Source organism: Macaca fascicularis, chromosome 16 (assembly GCF_037993035.2).
Source record: "Macaca fascicularis isolate 582-1 chromosome 16, T2T-MFA8v1.1".
In the NCBI taxonomy this organism is placed as follows: Eukaryota; Metazoa; Chordata; class Mammalia; order Primates; family Cercopithecidae; genus Macaca; species Macaca fascicularis.
In genome coordinates this window covers 44600037-44621752 of record NC_088390.1, presented here as the reverse complement: position 1 = coordinate 44621752, position 21716 = coordinate 44600037, and the positions used below count along the sequence as shown (strand labels likewise).

The 21716-nt window shown below is 47.8% G+C and overlaps 2 protein-coding genes and 1 long non-coding RNA gene across 9 annotated transcripts in view; 1 reads left to right on the top strand and 2 right to left on the bottom strand.

Moving 5' to 3' along the window:
- USP32 (ubiquitin specific peptidase 32) overlaps positions 1-7151 on the top strand; it is a 221374-nt gene extending 214223 nt beyond the window's left edge. For all 7 annotated transcript variants that reach the window (XM_074019070.1, XM_005583903.3, XM_045375124.2 and 4 more), the window contains 5 exons: positions 113-304; positions 940-1228; positions 2633-3057; positions 3721-3813; positions 4934-7151. In XM_074019070.1, coding sequence (XP_073875171.1) covers positions 113-304; positions 940-1228; positions 2633-3057; positions 3721-3813; positions 4934-5107 — 1173 coding nt within the window. In that variant the 3' untranslated portion in view covers positions 5108-7151. The remainder of the gene's footprint in view (positions 1-112; positions 305-939; positions 1229-2632; positions 3058-3720; positions 3814-4933) is intronic.
- Positions 7152-9328: 2177 nt separating this feature from the next.
- Positions 9329-11094, bottom strand: LOC102128369 (protein FAM106C-like). The gene has a single exon (XM_015438396.4). The coding sequence runs from the start codon at positions 10957-10959 to the stop codon at positions 10465-10467; it is 495 nt and encodes a 164-aa protein (XP_015293882.2). The 5' UTR covers positions 10960-11094; the 3' UTR covers positions 9329-10464.
- A 4918-nt stretch (positions 11095-16012) lies between these two features.
- Positions 16013-18582, bottom strand: LOC141408784 (uncharacterized). Its single transcript, XR_012425552.1, has 2 exons — positions 18461-18582; positions 16013-16285 (listed from the first exon to the last, which is right to left on the bottom strand). It is a non-coding gene; the product is annotated as an uncharacterized lncRNA (long non-coding RNA).
- Positions 18583-21716: the final 3134 nt, after the last annotated feature.

Here is a 21716-nt window from a genome sequence, read left to right as displayed (position 1 = left end):
TCCTTATATAGAGTAAAATAAGGGTAAGTGACGGAGAGGTTAATGCATAGCTAGATCACCACTTTAAATGCCTTCCCACACACCCCTTTCCTCCTGTTCCCTCTACCTGCAGGTTGTCGATGAGCATGAGAGTGTGGAGCAGAGTCGGCGAGCACAAGCCGAGCCCATCAACCTGGACAGCTGTCTCCGTGCTTTCACCAGTGAGGAAGAGCTAGGGGAAAATGAGATGTACTACTGTTCCAAGTGTAAGACCCACTGCTTAGCAACAAAGAAGCTGGATCTCTGGAGGCTTCCACCCATCCTGGTATGTTACAGTCCTACCTCTGAGAGAGCAGGAATTTAGCATGAAAGAAAGAAGACATGAACAAACATGAGGTTTTGTTATTTCTGAGAATACGACCCTTCCTGCAGCAGTGTTTAAAACACTTTCTGTACAAGGTTTTTATGTTGAGTACAGAGATGAATCTTTCTACAAATATTTAGTAGTTCCTTTTCCTAAAGAGCTTATAACCTAGAAGAAGAGATCAGTCAGGTACACAGTAACTGCAATTCAGTGCGATGTGAGAACTGCCACAAGGGGTAAAACATGGTGAATTTGAACTTCAGGAGAGGGTCAACTTCTGGCTCTGTGGAGAGAGGAAGCTTCGGCTGGCCCTTTGTGGACTCTAGAAGAGCAACTGAGCCCAGAGGCAACACCCACTGCGCTGTCATATGGCTGTGGCACACTGCTGAGTGTGTGTGCACAAGCATACCAGTGCACTGGGGCCTGTGTGGAGGCCTTTATGAAACCATATTTTTGAAGTCTTTAAAAAATTATGAAGAGTAAATGTTCTGTTATATATTCTCAAACATTCACATGTATTTGACTTGTTTTTTCCATGTAAATTTTGTATCTTCAGAACCCTTTAATGCAGATGTTTTCTACCTTTACTTCTCCAGATTATTCATCTTAAGCGATTTCAATTTGTAAATGGTCGGTGGATAAAATCACAGAAAATTGTCAAATTTCCTCGGGAAAGTTTTGATCCAAGTGCTTTTTTGGTACCAAGAGACCCGGCTCTCTGTCGGCGTAAACCACTCACACCCCAGGGGGATGAGCTTTCCGAGCCCCGGGTTCTGGCAAGAGAGGTGAAGAAAGTGGATGCGCAGAGTTCGGCTGGGGAAGAGGACGTGCTCCTGAGCAAAAGCCCATCCTCACTCAGCGCTAACATCATCAGCAGCCCGAAAGGTGAGGCCTGGGGGCCTTATGCAGGTGCTTTCTTGGGACTCCTGTAGGCTACATATGTTTCTCTGTGTTTTGTTTCAGAACATCAGGTTGGTTGGTGAAAGGAACCTATCTGGAATCAGACCTATCTGTATTTGAGCTGTGTAACTTTTAGCAAGAGATTCAGCCTCCCCGAATCTATTTTCTCATCTGTAAAATGGAGATAATACCAGGTTTACAGAGTTGAGAGTTTGACACATGGAGAGTAAAGCACTTCACACAGTGCCTGATATATGGTAAACAGGAATGATAGCTGCTGTCTTGTCCCCTTATAGCAAAAGTTCTGAGTTTCCCCATCTTTCAAGGGGTCTGGAGGATCAAAACTCTTTATTTTTATTTTTTTATTTTTTATTTTTTTGAGACAGGGTCTCACTCTGTCACCCAGGCTGGAGGGCAGTGGTGCAACACAGATCACAGATCACTGCAGCCTCGAACTCCTGGGGTCAATCGATCCTCCCACCTCAGCCTCCTGAGTAGCTGGGACTACAGGCACACACCACTGCACCTGGCTAATTTTTGTACTTTTTTGTAGAGATGGGGCTCTACATGTTTCCCAGGCTGGGCTCGAACTCCTGCGCCCAAGGGATCCTCCTCCTTTGGCCTCCTAAAGTGCTGGGATGACAGGTGTGAGCCACTGCACCTGGCCCAAAACTATTTTCATAAAAATACTAAAACAATATGTACCTTTTCACTTTCATTCCCTCACAAGTGTACAATGGTGTGAGAGACAAGATGATATGGAATAATATTGTCACTTTGACAGTGAATTCTGTGCTAATGTATTGTACTTTCTCATTCCTGTTTTAATTTCTGATATGGGAAATATTGATAGATAAAATTCACATAAAATTCTAAGGGTTCTCAGTAATTTTTAAAGGTATAAAAGAGAATTGGGTAAGAGGCTATGACCAAAAAGTTTAAAGCCTTACAGGATTTTTGTGAGACATAGAGGTAACAATGGACAGCAGGAAATTCCCAGTACCATGCCTAACAATAGGAGGTACTCAGTACATGGTAGTCACATTTTTTGTCTAATTTTACAAAGGAGAGGAATCTGTGTTTGGAAAACTCCTTACTCTAATAGTTAGATTTTTTTCAGCTGAATCTGACATAAATCATCTTTCTGCTATTTTCTGAGTCCCTATAATGTACTTTACATTTTCAGGACATTGTTGCTTATAGGGACTTGGCATTGAAGAAGACAAAAATGTAACTTACTGGCTACATAATAGGAACTGAAGAGCAGCCAGTCACGACTCCCCTGTCTTTGCCTTTGTGTGTCCAGTTGTGACCTCAGAGTTAGCATTTGGGGCCGGCTTACCTTGTGGCATTTGGATTTGTGAATCTTTTCTTCTGTCCTGTTCATAGGTTCTCCTTCTTCATCAAGAAAAAGTGGAGCCAGCTGTCCCTCCAGCAAAAACAGCAGCCCTAGTAGCAGCCCACGGACTTTGGGGAGGAGCAAAGGGAGGCTCCGGCTGCCCCAGATTGGCAGCAAAAATAAACTGTCAAGTAGTAAGGAGAACTTGGATGCCAGCAGAGATAATGGGGCTGGGCAGATCTGTGAGCTGGCTGACGCCTTGAGCCGAGGGCATATGCTGGGGGGCAGCCAGCCAGAGTTGGTCACTCCTCAGGACCACGAGGTAGCTTTGGCCAATGGATTCCTTTATGAGCATGAAGCATGTGGCAATGGCTACAGCAATGGTCAGCTTGGAAACCACAGTGAAGAAGACAGCACTGATGACCAAAGAGAAGACACTCGTATTAAGCCTATTTATAATCTATATGCAATTTCGGTAAGTGGTTTATTATATGGTTTTCAGAGAGTGGTCTGTGTTTTGTTCAGTTGTCTTCATGTATTCATCAGCAAGTATTTTTTCAGGTCCTGCTTATTTCCTAGCATTGAGCTTAGTGATAGACAAAGTTAACATAGAAATCTTGGCCTGTCCAGGTGTGGTGGCTCACACCTGTAATCCTAGCACTTTAGAAGGCTGAGGCAGGAGGATAGCTTGAGCCCAGAAGTTAGAGACCAGCCTGGGCCCCATCTCTTCAAATAATTTTTGAATGGAGCTACGTATGGTAGCATGTGCCTGTGGTCCCAGCTACTTGGAAGGCTGAGGCAGAAGGATCACCTGAGCCCAGGAGGTCAAGTCTTTAGACAGTTGTGATCACTCGACTGCACCCCAGCCTGGGTGATAGAGCAAGTCCCTGTCTCAATAATAATAATAATATAGTAATTACAATTATAAAATGATTGTTTATCCACACAAGACTTGGAGCTTATGACTTTTGAATTTTGCTTTTTGCTTATTTTCGTTTTAGAAAAAGAGAGTTCTAAAATATTTTTTCACCTACTGATCGTTTACATGATCAGTGTTCTCCTACTCAGATCCTAGCGCTATACCCTGGCCATAGTACAGTTTACTACTAACATACCTCCACTCTCTTATCTCTTACAGTGCCATTCAGGAATTCTGGGTGGGGGCCATTACGTCACTTATGCCAAAAACCCAAACTGCAAGTGGTACTGTTACAATGACAGCAGCTGTAAGGTAAACATTCTCAAACTTTGAATGAAGGTTAGAAACAGAATATCAACAGAACTGGGGAACATTTGTTGAAATAATGGATTATCTCTTGAATAGGAAATAGATATTTCTGTTAGAATCAATATATAGATGCTGTCAGTATTAAAGGAACAAAAGTGATATGCAGAGTAGGGAATGAAAACATGAGTAGTGAGGAAAAATGAAGAGTTAGTTGACTGGGCGCAGTGGCTCATGCCTGTAATCCCAGCACTTTGGGAGGCTGAGGCAGGCTGAGGAGGTGGATCACTTGACGTCAGGAGTTGGAGACCAGACTGGCCAACATAGTGAAACCCCATCTCTACTGAAAACACAAAAATTAGTCAGGTGTGTTGGTGCATGCCTGTAATCCCAGCTACTCGGGAGGCTGAGGCAGGAGAATGGCTTGAACTTGGGAGGTGGAGGTTGCAGTGAGCCAAGATTGCGCCACTGCACTCCAGCCTGGGCAACAGAGAGACTCTGTCTCAAAAAAAAAAAAAAAAGGGGGGGAGTTAGTTAATGCAAAAAGCTCCTATCTTCTAGACTGTTAGAATTTGATGGGGTTGGGCCGGGCGTGGTGGCTCATGCCTGTAATCCCAGCACTTTGGGAGGCTGAGGTGGGTGGATCATGAGGTCAGGAGACTGGGACCATCCTGGCTAATATGGTGAAACCCTATCTCTACTAAAAATACAAAAAATTAGCCAGGCATGGTGGCATGCGCCTGTAGTCCCAGCTACTCGGGAGGCTGAGGCAGGAGAATCACTTGAACCCAGGAGGCAGAGGTTGCAGTGGGCTGAGATCACGCCACTACACACCAGCCTGGTGACAGAGCAAGACTCCGTCTCAAAATAAATAAATAAATAGAATTTGATGGGATTTTAGGTCATTCTTTTTTGGCTTGTCTATGGTCAAAATATTTTCCCCAAAGCAAACATTGGAAATAATGGGGCTCATTTTAAAGGGGCAGGTGTGAGACAGCCAAACTAGTGAGCTTATTGGAAGCCATCAGGTTTAGTAATTGCAGAGGGTTGGTCTTCCCTTTCCTGGCAAGGATTTAGAGCCATAATAGTGATGGCTTTTTGTTAAAGGTTTTTCTTGCCCTTTCAGGAACTTCACCCTGATGAAATTGACACCGACTCTGCCTACATTCTTTTCTATGAGCAACAGGGGATAGACTATGCACAATTTCTGCCAAAGATTGATGGCAAAAAGATGGCAGACACAAGCAGTATGGATGAAGACTTTGAGTCTGATTACAAAAAGTACTGTGTGTTACAGTAAAGCTACCACTCTGGCTGCTAGACAGCTTGGTAGTGAGGGAGATGACTCCTTGTAGCTGACATTTGGCAAAAGTGTCACTGAAAGGCAAGCTAAATGTAGTTATTTTATCCTGTGACCCTGAAGCACAAAATAAAAATTCTAATTAAAATAGTTAACTTTAAGAGTAGTAATAATTTTATTTTGAAGTCTCATACAAGCTCTCCGATAGAGAACTTTCAGGCAGATCCCACCATTAGCCTGTAAACAAAAGGTTTGGCACCAGCCACCTGGGACCAAATAAGAATTCAATTTGTGCTTGTCCAGATATGAACAAATATGTAGTGAGTATAGAGTTTACCAATAATCATAACAAATATTAAAGATTTCCTTGGAGTCAAAGTAAAAAACAAAAAATTATAATGTTGTCTAGGGACGACATGATATGCTACCTCCTTTTTCCTGAAGTTTTATTCCATTATATTGACAAGATGGAGAAAGCAAGATCATGAAGGTGTGCAAATGATTCTTATGGCATGGACGAGGATTTTTCCATTTATTTTTAAAACTGTTTTGCTACCCTTTCTTTGTCTTTCTTGCTTTTTGTTTTTGTTGTTGTGTTTATGTTTGAGGCACAACCAGTCATTGGTAGCTGGGGCATATAGTGGTCAGTCTAAAAGGGAGGCTCTCTTAAGAGCTAAGTGCCTTCCACTCAGAGACCCAGTAGAAGACCCAGTAGAAAGAAAAAGCATCCTGGGAAATCCAGCTACCATGGCCCTCCCAGCAGAGGCATCTTACATTTAGGATACTTCAAGTATCCTCAGAAATGTATTCTGCACCCCCGGCCCCGCCCATGCTGAGGGAAGGGGGGCAGTTGCCAATATTTGCACCATCTTCACATGCACATGTTGCAACAAGAGCTTCTGGGAAGGTAAGCAGCATCGGAGCTAGATCGCGTTTCACAATTAGTGGTTGTTCTTTTCCGTGTTTGCTTTGCACTTTAAAAAAGAGAGAACACATGCAGATGAACTTGCTTGTGTGTATTTGATGGCTCTAAGGGCTATAAATTACAAACAAAACACATCCTAGACATTAGGAGTTCATAAGTATATTTAATGAAATTGGTGGTTTTAGGAAGTCAACTTTAGTTTTGCTTTGTTTGCATGTCCAGTATTTTTTTTATTTTGATATTTGTCTTTTTTTTTTAATTTTACAGTAGTCATTGAAAGTTATGTTTCTTTGCTTACTTCATTTTTTCCTCCAATTATTCAAGACTGGAACAAAAGTATAAATATTATTTATTTCAGGTAGCATTTTTTTCATGTAGTTTTTTAATATATACTTGAAGGAAATGTTTCACCTTATTTTTGGTCTTTGTTTATTCATTTAGATCCTGCAAGTTGATTCTCATTAATTGTCAGATTCCACTACCTTTTCTTCCTCATAGGTAGTAATTACCAATGTAACTAAGCATTTGTGTTCTGATATCTGAGGCCAGTAACTATTAATATCTAGTTCTCAAAGCATTTGGAAAGGTTATCTTAAATGGCTACCTAAAGTGAAATCCTTTCAGAGAAAATATAATTGCAAGTAGGTAGGAGTGGCCTCAATTGTCTAATGTAATAAAGTCAGACAAAATGCATACTTTATAGTTTCAAGATTTTCAGTATATAAAATCTGTCCATTCCTACCTGGACATGTCCCATTAAAAAGTGGAAGATTTTAAATAATTTCTTTACAGATGTTTTATTTAAGCAGGTAGCACAATCTACTAATGTTGTTTGATCTGTGTTTGTTATACTGGTTGTAATTAATTTTTTTAATTCATGAACTAGCAGAAAATTTATTAAATTAACTATTAACTACATTCACCTTGTAAATTACTGTATAAAACTTGTTGACAATGCACTGACATTAGAAAGATGTTAATGTACATAAATAGAGTGTAAATAAAATAGTGTTGATGTACTGAAATATGAACTGTATAAAAAGTATTGGTAATTGTATATGGGGTGTACCTGTTTATCTGTAACTATTATCCAAACAAATTAAATACTGTGGATGCCTCTATGTGTTGTTTTTCCTCATACGAGTAAACCCAGAAAGTCAAATTCTTCAGCCTCCCTCTCTGTGATCCTGTTTTAATTCTGCTACTTGAATAATTTCTTTCTGACTTACAGAGGGGATGCTTCATCTCTGAGGCTGGAAACTCTGTAGGGCAGGATTCCCCACCTTCCGGGCTGCAGACCAGTACTGTCCATGGCCTGTTAGGAACCGGGCTGAACAGCAGGAGGTGAGCGGCGCGCTGTATTTATAGCCGCTCCGCCTGGCTCCCATTACCGCCTGAGCTCTGCCTCCTGTTAGATCAGCAGTGGCATGCGATTCTCATAGGAGGACGAACCCTATTGTGAACTGTGCGTGCTACAGTCTAGGTTGTGCACTCCTCATGAGAATCTAATGCCTGATGATCTGAGGTGGAGCAGTTTTATCCTGAAACCATTCCCCCCGTCCCCCCAGTCCGTGGAAAAATTGTCTTCCACGACACCAGTCCCTGGTGCCAAAAAGGTTGGCAACCACTGATGTAGAGGGTAGAACAAGATCCCTGCAGTGACCAGGTGACTTTAAACATGGCTCACATCCCTTTTAGAAAGTTATGGCAGGGAAGCAAATAGAAAGCAGGTGGTAAACTGAGGATTGGTGCCTACATTGGTACCTACGGGGGTCCTACAGTCTTTTTTGTGCAGATCAGGAGATGAGGTGAAGAGAAGGAAAGCTTCTCATTTGCATAATGCCTTGAAATGAGTCTAGGTTTGTAGGGGGCACTGAGAAACCAGATATCCCTAGTTGTCTGTCTGGGAGATCCAAGGAGACAGTTGGCAGTGTTGCGAAGAAATGAAGGTGACAGCTGTAGGTCCTTCACCCTCGGCTTCTATTTGTTCACCTATAAAATTAAAATACCTTACACTCAGGCTTGTAAGAATTAAATGGACACAAATGCCTGGCACAGTTGCTTGGTAAGGGCTCAGTCCAACGATATTCAATCCTGTCTTACAAAGAGGGTTTTTTTGGTTTGTTTTGTTGTGTTTTTTTTTTTTTTTACCTCTTTACTATACCAACTCTAAAAGAGTTTAATAGCCCTCTGTTCACATTTTCCAAAAACAAGAATACATATTAAAAATGTATAAAATGGGCCAGGCCCAGTGGCTCATGCCTGTAATCCCAGCACTTTGGGAGGCCAAGGCAGGCGGATCATCTAAGGTTGAGAGTTCAAGACCAGCCTGACCAACATTGAGAAACCCCATCTCTACTAAAAATATAAAATTAGCTGGGCGTGGTGGTACATGCCTGTAATCCCAGCTACTTGGGAAGCTGAGGCAGAGGTTGCAGTGAGCCAAGATCACGACATTGCACTCCAGCCTGGGCAACAAGAGCAAAACTCCATCTCAAAAAAAAAAAGGTATAAAATGAAACATGTTGAATCAGCAGCAGTGGCAGCTTGTTTAAGGAAAGGAACAAACAGAAAATTAATACAGAAAGTCAAAAAATGAAGCACAACTCTTTTAAGTGCCAGTCTGTTTTTAGGTTTCTTTCTTTTCTTTTTTTTTTTTTTTAATAGAGGCAGGGTCTCACTCTGTTTCCCAGGCTGTAAATGCAGTGGGGTAATCATGGCAGCCTTGACCTCCCAGGCTCAAGCAATCCTCCCACCTCAGCCTCCCCAGTAGCTGGGACCACAGATGTGCGCCACCACACAGCTAATGTTTGTAGAGATGGGGTTTCATCATGTTGCCCAGGCTGGTCTTGAACTCCTCGGCTCAAGCTATCTGCCCACCTCAGCTTCCTAAAGTGCAGGGATTACAGGTGTGAGCTGCCATGACTGGCCAAGGCTGTCTTTTAAAAAGCTAAAAGTGGGCTGGTTCAAGGCCAGTCTGAGCAATATGGCGAGACCTCATTTCTTAAAAAAAAATAATAATAATCAACTGGGTGTGGTGGCCCATGCCTGTAGTCATCCCAGCTACTCTGGAGGCTGAGGTGGGAGGATCGCTTGAACCCAGAAGGTTGAGGTTGCAGTGAGCCTCGATTGTGCCACTGCATTCCAGCCTGGGTGACAGTGAGACCTTGTCTCAAAAGAAAAAAAAAAAAAAGCCTTGGAAGGACCAGCCTCGAGAGACGGGCAAGCACTTTGTTTCTAGTTTCTGAATGGCCCTGTGCGTTGAGAGGTCTTGAGCCTCCCAGCCTCTCTGGCTGAAGGTGGCGATTCAGCACGGAGTCTCTCCACCACTTGGTGGCATTGCTCACGGTGACTTCTTACTTCTAAACACCACTGAATTGGAGCAAGTAAGATGATTTGCCACATTTTTCCCAGCTAGTTTGAAGGCTGAATATAGAATTTTACTGGGACACACCAGAATGTGTAACTTGGGGAGCAGCGATCCCAGTTTCCCTTGATAATGTACCAACAGCTTCCTTAGTATTGAAATCACAAGGTCAGAAATGCACACACCTCTGTGATCAGAGATCCATACAGGAGAAAGCAACAAAAAGAGGCCTTTTAAGTTTGCCAGACTTTCTGACCAGTGGGAAGCAAGAGAGTAGGTAAGTGTGCAGCAGTCACAAACCCAGGCCTATGAGAACCTAGTTGGGAATAGGATGTAAGAGAATAGGAAGTGATGGGGACTGTAGTGAGTTCTAGGCACATGCCCATCTAAAGGCTCCATGTGACTGTTGCCCTGCAGGAATGTGGGCCCCAGTGTTCACCAAACCTTTTTTGTTTGTTTGTTTTTCCCATGAAGAGAAGCCAGAAACCCAGATATTAATACAAAGTATCCAGTTTAGAAGTGTTGGTAAATTTTTAAAATTTTGAACACTGTGCTGCCCAACGAAGGTATCGTCAAGCCAGATACAAACCGGCAGTTCATGCCCCCTGGTAAGTAGAAAGGTCATAGACTTTGAGCCCATTATGTCGGAGGTCAAATTCTAGTTCTGCTGTTGCAACAACTGTAAACGAAAGTTTTCAGATTTCTAATGCCCAATGAAAATACCACTTTATTTCCAAAGGTTATTAAAAGGAATGGATCATGTATGTAAGTAGGCACAGAGCTTGCCACCTATTAGGTACTCAAAAGCATTCTTCCCTCACTTAAGGAAACAATACAGGCATAATATAACAATAATGTTATGATCAAGTTCATTATCAGGAGGCATGCACCCAAACAATAGGGGAGTGAGCACCTGGCAGCTCTCTGCTAGGTTCTCTGGCGGCAGCAGTTCCCAACCTGATAATTCGTCGCCACCATCAGAATCAGCCAGCAGCTTGTTGGATATGCTGAGTCTGGAGTCCCGCCCATATTACACCTAATGTCCTGTGTCTATTACAGCCAGATTTATGAGATCCTCCTTTCCCATGCAGTCCAAGAATCTGCATCTAATAAGTTCCTCAGAGGAAGCTCTTTCGCAGCTAGCTTGCACTGGTCAGTGGGTTGGTCATTTATGGAAACCACTCCTCCAGGGAAGGAATCATTATTTCCAGTCTCACTAGGGAAAGATGATATACATATGCACATGTGTAAGGAGGAGTGACAGTAATTAGCCAAAAGCTTTGTAGACATAATTGTCTCTGATGAAGTGCTGACTGATGACATCAGACAGTAGGCTGTTGACAGTGTATCCCGGGGAAAGCTACATGCAAAAGGGAAGCGAACTGCCTCCTCATGAAGTGAGATCAGGATTGCAGGGTCAGAAACGTGGAGAGGGTGATTCAGATGGACAAAGGAGCAGAGGCAGGATTCAAGTGGTGCGTTTTGGAGGCAATGCAGCCTGTTCGTGCTGAGTGGAAGATGCAAGAGGAACATAGACGATAACAGCAAGGCAGGGGCCATGAAGGCCTTTGAAGGTCAGGCCAGTGGTAATAGAAGTATTTCACATTGTCAGGTATCTTGGGATGGTTGCCAAACATTTTTCTATGGTTTGCATAAGTACATATCTATTTTATTTATATATTTATTTATTTTAGTTTTTTTTGAGACAGAGTTTCACTCTTGTCGCCCAGGCTGTAGTGAAGTGGCACTATCTCGGCTCACTGAAACCTCCACCTCCCGGACTCAAGTGTTTGTCCTGCCTCAGCCTCCCAAGTAGTTGGGATTACAGCCACATGCCACCACACCCAGCTAATTTTTGTATTTTCAGTAGAGACAGGTTTTCACCATGTTGACCAGGCTGGTCTCGAACTCCTGACCTCAGGTGATCCACCCAACTCAGCCTCCCCAAGTGCTGGGAATACAGGTGTGAGCCACCACGCCTGGCACATACATTTCTATTTTAGACCATTTTATTATAAGCATAAGTTCTGTTTGCTGTAATTTCTCTCTTTTTCATATTCACAATCTGCTTTGGCTAGAATTTCTCTTGATAACAAACTTTAGACCTTACCACGAGCCCAAGAGGAACTCACAGATGGGTACGAGGCTTGAAATGCCCCAGGAAGACTGAAGGAAGTGGAGGAGGAAGAAAAAAGGAGGCAGAAGGGGGAAAACCTAGAAGAACTTTGACAGGGAGGAGGCATGCCAGAGAGAGGAGCCCAGTCACAGCTGAGTGCAGCCCAGGAAGGAGACATGTGCCTGGTTGGAGGAGCCGTCCAAGGCCCTGGGGATAAGGGGACAGGACTTCTCTGCTGATCTGATGATTTTTTCAGTACCACCCTTCAGTTTTCTGTAGCAGGATCCTCTGCTGCTGATGGCTAAACCCCAGTGCCCACTGCGATTACAAACTGGGGAGGAAGAAGGGGACTTCCACATTAGGGATCAACAGGGAGCCTCCAGAATGGAGTAGGAGATGCCCGTGGTCATCATCAGAGGCTGCCGTAGCTCCAGGTTCAGAGCAGTCATCTTAGCTGATGCCATGGAAAAGCAGTAGACCAGGAGTCCAGTCCGCAGTGTTTGCTCTGCACTTGGCAGAATTGTATGACCTTGGGGATCACTTGCCCCCTCTGTGCCTCGTTTCCCCCTGTGAATAGTCAGGGAGTTGTCTTCAGCTTTTATTTTGAAACAACACTGAGACCCAACCCTGTCTTCCAGCCATTCCAGCCACATTTACCTGAAGGACCCATAGCTAAAGCAGATGAGGTTGGAGTTGCTGCCTGAGGTGCTGCCTGAGTGTGGTGCTGCCTGAGCAACCGCTGTGGATTGGATGTCCGCTAAAGCAACTGTCACCTCTAAGCATTCAGAAAGCCAAGCACACAGTGCTCTAGCAGGGCCTGAGGAGCTCCCAGAGAATTGTCTCCAGCAAGAGGAGTTGACAGTGCTACCAGGAAAACACTCATTTGGTCTGCTAGAAATCACGGTGACCACAGGGTGGGCCTTTTCAAAGGCCGTTTTCCTAGTCAGTATACTGGGTAGCCAGCTAGAGTGAAGAAGCCACAGGGAGTGCCCGGAGCAGCCAGCCTGCTGCCTGGCCTCTGTTTCCCAAGACTGGACATCCGTAGGGAGCAGCCCCAGGGCCTGTGGCCTTTCATTGTTGTGCCAGCTGGAGAAAGTTACTGCTGCCACTCCTTGTTTGCAGAGCTCTCTGCAGCACGAAGCTGCAAATAAACATCCTGTCACTTGGGGAGGGATGGGGGAAAGGAGAGGGCTAAATCATCCAAAACATGTTCACTTGGCTTAAAGGACAGTCCTGAGCTTGGAACTGGAAGAAACGCTGGAGATGGGCTTAGACATTTATTGGACTTCTATCTGCCAAACCCCATGCTATGCTATGCATGTTTCACTCATGATTTGTAAATGTTCATATAAGGGATGCATGATCACCCCTTTTTCTAGATGAGGAAGCTGAGGCTCAATCAGGTTAAGTCACTTGCCTGTGGTGTCACACAGATGGAATGTTTCTGAGCTGGATTCTGAACCCAGGTTCATCCAGCTGCTTCTTTACCACCCTATCTCCCCCTGAACTGGAGTCTGTGATCCACCACTTAGCAACTCCTGGCACAACAGTAGTCACCTGAGCCTCAGTGGCCTCATCTTTGACAAGGGATCAGTGTCACCATGATCCTAGCTACCTTAGACTCTAGGCCCTGAATAAGAAAGTGAGTGTGGAACGCTTTACAACCAAGGACACTTGTGCAAATGCAGTGTGTTGTTACGTAAGGAGAGGAAGTGGGTGTCCCCAAAGCAGCTCCTCCTCTTATTCCTGGAAGATGAGAAACTCTGGTGCAAATAAAGAGTCATGCAGGCCTCTTGATGGAGAGTGATGTCTTAGGTTTGTTCTGTTCGCCTCTGATGGCCGAGGGACCTTAGCAGCTGGATAGAGAGAAGAACTGTGGGGGAGCAGATGGGGAGATGGGACCAGGGAGGGAGAAAGGATTCCAGATTGAGTCAAGCAAGGACTGTAGTTCCCAACTGGACTTTGGAGTATCTGAAAGTATCTTATCAGAGATTTAACATCAATGTGATCGTTTCAGAGGCAGGATGGGAAGGACAAGGGTCCAATGTGCTATTGTTGTGAAGGCAGTCACCAGCCACAGCAGTCATGAGAAACTCGTGCTCCCCACTGGCCCCCTGCCAGACCGGGCTACCTGACTGTGCTTCATCCACTGAGGACAATGCCTTCTCCCTTAAACTGGGGCCTTTTCCTTCCTGGCCTTTCCTGGGAAAGGAAAGAACAATTGAGTCTGATCATTTATCCCCAGCTGTTTATGCCCCAGTAGCGTGGGCTTTAAACCAAATACCACATGTCCATCCGGACACCATGACAGGCTCGTCACGCGGCCGGCACACTCCCTGGCTGCCTGCCCCATTCCTGCATTCATTCAGCCCTGACTCTGCAGCGTTCCAGAGCAGCCCGTTGCTTTTTCCCCTGGGATTAAGAGCCCAACTCTGGTTTTCTCATCTCTCCTCTGGATGGTAGTGGAAATGCTAGGCCTCAATCCAAAACTGATACGTATTCAGAAAAAAAGAAAGAGAAAGAGAAATCAGTCAGGCCTAATTTGAACTGGGGAAATAGCCAATGTAAATTTGGAGGAAAATTCAAACTCCATAGCTGACTCGAAAAATGTCAACATTGGCCGGGCGTGATGGCTCACACCTGTAATTCCAGCACTGTAGGAGGCCGAGGTGGGCGGATCATGAGATCAGGAGATTGAGACCATCCTGGTTAACACGGTGAAACTCGTCTCTACTAAAAATACAAAAAAATCAGCTGGGTGTGGTGGTGCACGCCTGTAGTCCCAGCTACTTGGGAGGCTGAGGCAGGAGAATTGCTTGAACCCAGGAGGCAGAGGTTGCAGTGAGCCGAGATCGCACCATTGCACTCCAGCCTGGCAGCAGAGCAAGATTCTGTCTTAAAAAAGAAAAGAAAAATGTCAGCCTCTAGGGCCTGTACCCACCCGGATGATACCTGCTTGGGAGGGACAGCATCAGCACCATGCCTGCAGAGGCTTAGGTGTAATTGTGTTTACATCGATAGTTTATGCCTGTCTGGAGCATAGGCCAGCTCCACTCCCTGAAGCATCACCAAATTCCAAGCAGTAGTGTCTCCATGAATCTGCTACTGCTGCTGCTTTTTTTTTTTTTTTTTCTTTTTTTGAGACAGAGGGAGTCTCTCTCTGTTGCCCAGGCTGGAGTGCAGTGGCATGATCTCAACTCACTGCAACCTCTGCCTCCTAGGCTCAAGCAATTCTCCTGCCTCAGCCTCCCAAGTAGCTGGAGTTACAGGCATCACCACCACCCCCAGATAATTTTTATATTTTTAGTAGAGATGGGGTTTCACCACGTTGGCCAGGCTGGTCTCAAACTCCTGACTTCAGGTGATCTGCCCACCTTGACCTCCCAAAGTGCTGGGATTACAGGCGCAAGCCACGGCGCCCGACTGTGAATCTGCTTCTATGCTGGCTGTATTTTCCTGGTCACAGCAGCCTCAGGCTCAGCGAAAGGCCACTCGCTGTAATGACTCAGGTTTCATTGGTTCTACCCTTGATCCCCCTGCCAAGACCCACTCTCCCCCTAAATACTGATGGCAGCCTCCACAGGGAATCTCAAATGTGCTCTTAAACTAGCCCTTTCAGCTGCCACGTGGTGTCCTCTGAGCAGGACCACCTGATCTTCTGGGCACCCCTCGCCCAACATGACCACTGCCTCTAGGCATTGCCTCCCAGGCTGGACACCAGGGGCCAGAGTTGCTCACTGTTCCCTTTACACTCCATGAAGGCGTTCCCAAAGCAGAGCTGTTCCTATTTCCATGAAATCACCCTTCCCCCCGGCCCCCCCAAAAAAAGTAAGAAAGAAATCACCTTTCCCTTTTTCACGTGCAGTTTCCATTCTCCTTATACACCTGATGTGAGTCCCAGAGGCGGAGTGATCACTGCCACACTGAACTCAGAGTCCCTCCTCCCCTACATCTCCATCTCTGAAGCTTCACTTGGACCCAGCTTGTCATACCCAACCCTATTCCCTTAAGAGGGGTGTGTCCCAGGGGGCCACGCAGGTAGTAGACCCAGGCGAGTCTGTCCTATCATGTTGCAAGCAGCTCCTGATGTGGCTTGACCCCAGGGGCTAAACAAGGATACACAGCTTCATCTAGAGTAGAATGAACTCCGATTCAATAGCCTGATGGAGACTGGGGACAGACCCGGCAGCAGAATGGAGGTGCAAAGACACTTAGGGCCCAAGAACTGGGAAGCGGATTCCCTGGGGAAGACACACGGAGCTGGGGAATGGCGGAAGCTGAGGATCAAGCACCTCGTACACCCAGACCCCACATGTGGAAACCGCTGATCAAACTGTAACGATACCAAGTTGACTGTGTCAGCCCCTGAAGGAAAGCTGGCATAAATAGAGCCTGGAAAACCAGGCTTATCTTTGCCCAATGGGCAAGGTAAATATTTAGTCCCAGCCCTGGAATGGTGCCTGGTAGTTCCATTCTTTGCTATCATTTTTCCTTCTATTCACTCATGCTGCAAACATTTGCCACCTGCCCTCCCTCTATGTGACCAACCTTGGCCTGGACACTTTGATGCTCTGATGGCTCTAACGATCCCCCATTATTTTCCTCAGGGACTCTTGCTGGGGGAGCAGACAGGGAGCAGAGATCAGGCCAGGCCTCACACGCTGGGTCTTGGCTGGCACGTAGACTTCACAAGAGGAAGCAAGACTGCGGGGAGTGGCCAGGGAGAGCGCTCCAAGGCTAGTGTCACCAGTGCTCTGGTGTAAGTATGTCCTGTGTAATTTAGGGATATAAAAAAAAAAGGATTTGTTATTTATCTGACATTCAGATGTAACTGGGCAGCCTGTATTTTGTCTAGGTGAACCCATCTAGACAAAACTGAAGCCAAGGGTGGGGACAGGGGCAGGCACCCATCCTGTGCTGGGGGAGACTGCAGCAACTCTACACAAGATAGGCTTGTGAGAGGCAGAGCCAGCAGCAGAGAGATGGACACGTGACAGAGCCAGCAGCAGAGAGATGGACACGTGACAGAGCCAGCAGCAGAGAAGCCACGGGAAGTGGGAGAGGAAGGGTTAGAGGGAAATGAAATGGGAATTTGGTCCCCAACCCGATCAGTCCCCACAATGAGAAAGCAGGAGGAGCCCTGGCCAAGAGCCCCTTCTTTCAGGGATGTGGGCTCAACCTGACTCTCAACTCTGCACCCGCCACCCCCCAGGGCAGGACATAAGAACCGCGGGGTAGCCCTGGGCCTCAGAGGGCCCCCTTTTCTCCCTCTGATGCTCTGGATGCCTTAGACAATTCTAGGTGAAGGTCAGGCTGGGAGGTCTTCCTCTGTTGTGTGTGGTTGGGACAGAGTGCTGAGGGATGTCCCTAAGTGTCTGGGCAGAAAGGTGGCCCCTTGAAGGGTCTTAAGATTTCTCCCTTGGTTAGGAAAGAACTGCCACCAACCACAGATCAGAGTTCATTATGCATCACTCTGCATAATTCCAGCCTCCGCCCAGTGTTCCCTACTCCCCACCTGTGGGTCTTGCCCGTCCTTCATTGCTCTTTCCAATGTAAAGAATCACCATAATAATTATAAATTATTGAATATCGTCTCTTGGCCCGGCATCTTGTTTCATCTTGACAACAGGCCCATGAGGTAAATGCTGTCATCACCGCCATTTCACAGATGAGGAAACTGAGGCTCAGAAAAGTGAATTAAACTATCAAGGGCACCTAGAGAGTCAGCAGTGGAGGGGGATTCCGCCCCAGGCCAGTGTGAGTCTGGGCTGCATTCCCAGATGTTTCTGCATTCCTCTCTTGACTTCTATGTTGTAGACCTGGTGCTCCTGTGCCCGCTGTGTCTGCCTGCCCTGCAGTTGGGAGTCTTGGAGGAAGAGCCCAGACTAGGATTTTCCTCCCTAAATCCTCTGTCCCTTGCACAGAGGAAATAATAGTGTTTGTTGAAAGATTAAGGCCGGGTGTGGTGGCTCATGCCTGTAATACCAGCACTCTGGGAGGCCAAGGCAGGTGGATCACCTGAGGTCAGGAGTTCGAGACCAGCTTGGCCAACATGGTAAAACCCCATCTCTGCTAAAAATATGAAAAAAATTGGCCTCATGGTGGCATGTGCCTGTAGTCCCAGCTACTCGGAAGGCTGAGGCAGGAGAATCACTTGAACCTAGGAGGCAGAGGTTGCAGTGAGCCGAGAACATGCCACTGCACTCCAGCCTGGGCAATAGAGCAAGACTGTATAAAAAGAAAGAAAAAGAAAGAAAGAAAAGAAACGAAAAGAAAGAGAAAGAAAGAAAGAAAGAAAGAAAGAAAGAAAGAAAGAAAGAAAGAAAGAAAGAAAGAAAGAAAGAAAAGAAAGAAAGAGAAAGAAAGAAAGAGAAAGAGAAAGAAAGAAAGAAAGAGAAAGAGAAAGAAAGAAAGAAAGAAAGAAAGAAAGAAAGAAAGAAAGAAAGAAAGAAAGAAAGAAAGAAAGAAAAGAAAGAGAAAGAGGGAGGGAGGGAAGAAGGGAAGGAAAGAAGGAAGGAAGGGAGGAAGGAAGGAAGGAAGGAAGGAAGGAAGGAAGGAAGGAAGGAAGGAAGGAAGGAAGGAAGGGAGGGAGGGAGGGAGGGAGGGAGGGATTAAGTTTTATTTTTTTTGTTTTTTGAGACAGGGTCTCTCTCTGTTGCCCAGGCTGGAGTGCAATGGTGCCTGAACTCCTGGGCTTAAGCCATCCTCCCACCTCAGCATCTCAAGTAACGGGGACCACAGGCATGCCACCATGTCTGGCTTTTTTTTCCCCTTCGTAGAAACAGGATCTCCCTAAGTTACTCAGGCTGATCTTAAACTCCCGGGCTCAAGTGATCCTCCCACCTTGGCCTCCCAAAATGCTGGGATTACAGGTGTGAGCCACTGCACCTGGCTGAAAGACTACATCTTGATAGAAGATTAAATCTTGTTCCAGAATGCACCCACCTCCCTTCCGTGTGTCCTGCTCCACTGCCCTCTTCCTGTCCTCCAGGCCTTGCCGAAGCTGACACTTGGAACAACCTGAGGAGCCTCCCACGTGTCCAGCCATCTGCGGAAGGAACTGACTCTTCTGTCCCGCAGCTCTTCTCCAAAGGAAGCCCCTCCCTGGGCCTTGGACATCGTCCTTCGTCCCTGGGGGAAAGAATGCCTTTGTCCCCTCTCAAATAAACAAACACAGCGGCTAGGACATGTGTAGTGCGAGGTGCAGGAACAGTTCCCCAACCTCAGAGATAGGCCTGACCTTCCTCCCGAGGTCACCAGGGACAGCAGGAGCCCGGGACAGCCAGGCCCAGTTAGATGGGGGGACCAAGGGTAGCCCCTTCTGCAGATGGATGAACCGAAGCCCAGAGCAGCAAGCATGCCCATGGAGCCACCAGCTTCCTTACCTCTTCCCACCCCAACACACACACAAGCTCAGAGCCTCGGGGTTGCACCACGTGGGGAGCAACAGTGGGGGGCACTGTTCACAGTGAGGTTGCAACAGTGGGGGACACTGTTCACAAGGCGGTGTCGGTATAGGCGCCCCCTGGAGTTTTGAGACACCGCAGCCTGCAGGAACCATGGGCAGACGTCCACACCGCCCCCACGACTCCAGGCCCCCTGTAGACCCTCCTCCACCCCGCCTTCCTCCCCCACCCCCACACTGTCAGATCAGAGCCACAGGAAGCAAGGCCAGCAAGTGTGCAAACCAAGAGCCAAGATGGGGAAGTTTATTTTCCAAGAACCATCTAAACACATGGGAGTATTTTTAGCCCCTGGCTCCCATCCGGATGCCGAATCTAAACAGGGGGCCAAAGAGATGGCCCACTGGGGATGGACAGCAACCGGCAGAGATGGGTGGGACAGGGTGCTGCGGCCCTCACCCTCCCTGGACACAGATGGCTCAGCTGAAGGATAGAGCCGGCCAGGGGAGCCAAGGAGTTGCAGGGGAGTGGCCCCAGGTTCCGACAAGTGCCCGGTCCCTCTCTGTGCCTTGGCTTCCTTGTCCATGCCGTGGCAGGGATAACGCCACCCTGATGGGATTGCAGCATGGCCCCCACCTGGCACATGGTAGGCACCCAAAAATGTGCTTCATGCTGTGCTGGGCGCCGGCCAGTGACCCCCTGAGAAGTCAGGTTGTGGGTAAAACCATTAGCCTGCGAGCCTTCCCCAGGCCTGGCCAGCTACAGTGAAGGAGTGAAGGCCGGTGTGTGTGTGTGTGTGTGTGTGTGTGTGTGTGTGTGTGTGTGCGCGCGCACCCCATGCGGTCACCCACGGGGCATCAGAAATAAATGAAAGGAGGGCTCGGGGCCAGGCTGGACCCTCTTTGTGAATAAGGGGGTTCTCCTCCCTCACCCTCAGAGGAAACTGTCTCAGAAGCCAGACGAGACTGGGCACAGGGAACTCAGAGCCGCCATCCCCAGGGTGGGGTCTGCTGGGGGTGGCGGGGGCCGCACAGAGGGAGTGAATTTACTAACAGGAAACGCTTCATGAACACGCGCATGTTCACAAGAAGGAACTCCATCAGTGGGGGCCTCTGGAGGCGGGGGCCAGTGCCCAGAGTGAGCTGCCCACTTCTGCAGTGGCTGGCCCTGGCGATTTGGCTGGGAGTTGAGTGCTGGCAGCACCTGCGCTGGCCTCTGGTCCACAGGGAGGGCAGGCAGGACATGGGAGGTGGCCAGAGCCCCAGGCCGTGGACAAGCTGTGCCCGTTCTGGCTCCTGCTGGCCAGGTTTATGATTTGGGGACCAGGGGGACGGGGAGGGTCGAATGCCTTCTGCCTTGGGTTGGAGAGGTCAGGACTTCCTGGTCCTGCTGCCACATTATTCACTAAGGTTGCCTGGAGGGCAGGGACGGGGGTGGGGATAGGGTGCCATTGGGGAGCAGGGAGGGGCCATTCTGACCTCAGAGCCCTGAGCCTTGAAGGGGCAGCTTAGATTCCCCGCAGTCTGTGTGGGAACCAAAGAACAGGTTCCAGGTTCTGCGTCCACACACCCCCTGCTGACAGGCGGCCTGCGGTTGCCATGACAACAGCACTACCACCCCTCCCCCACAGCTGCGTGGTCACCAGGGAAGGGAGGGGGGACTTATTTTTGGTCACAAAAGGGAAGAGGGAGGGAAAGGGAGGAGGGAGGGGAGCAGCCGTCTCTCCTCTCCCTGGGCTGACGGGGGGTGGTCAGGGGCATGGGGGGCACGGGGAGAGAGAAGGCTTAGAGACCACCTCCTCCCACCAGCTCCCCTCCCACAGCCAGCAAGGGATTCTGGAACCAGGTGATGGAATCTCTCAGTGCCCTCCTGGTGGGCACGCCTTCCTGTGAGGAAGCTCTCTACCTCCGGACTTTCAGCCTGCCAGAGGGGTCCTCATGCCCAGCCAGGGAAACCTGGGTCCCCCATTCACTCAGCCAACCCCACTCCAAGGCTCACGAATTCCAAAATCCAGTCCTACTCCTGACAGTGAGGTCTGAGAGCTGTGGGCCCTCAGTTCCTGGCAGCTGGGGCCTGACCTGGCTTGGGGACCTCATGGGTCCCCTTCTTTCCTTCTCATTCTGGTGTCCTGGACCCCCTCTCACCAGCCTCCTCCCAGTTCCTCTCCCTCCACTTCCCTCAGGGCCACAGGAGGGAAAACAACCCATTAGAGATAGAGATGTAATCACGGCCGCAGTGGGGACCTTCCTGACAAGTCCCAAGGGACCAGGCCCCACATCCTTGGACACCCCCATGAGCCCTCCCTCATATGTCACTGCTAATCCATCAGCAGATCAGCTCCTGGGCGCTGCGGCAGCTTCTGAACTGTCCCTGTGTTCTGCCCTCACCTCTACAGCTCCCCTGCTCCAAACCAATGCCCCCTACCTCGCTCTCCTGCCTCCCCTGTCCCCACTTCCTCCCTCCTTCCCTCTATTTCTCCCTGTTGTTTCTCCCCGAAGGCACCCTCCCCACCGCACCTCAACACTTGCAGTCTCCAGAGGCCACCTTCCCTGGCCTCCTCCCAGCCTCCCCTTTCTTAGGGCCTCCCACCTTCCCTGCCCTGAATTCTTTTTTTTTTTTTTTCTTTTGAGATGGAGTCTCTCTCTGTTGCCCAGGTTGGAGTGTAGTGGTTCAATCTTGGCTCACTGCAACCTGTGTTTCAATTCTCCTGCCTCAGCCTCCTGAGTAGCTGAATTACGGGTACCTGCCACCACGCCGAGCTAATTTTTGTATTTTTAGTAGAGACCGTGTTTCGCCAT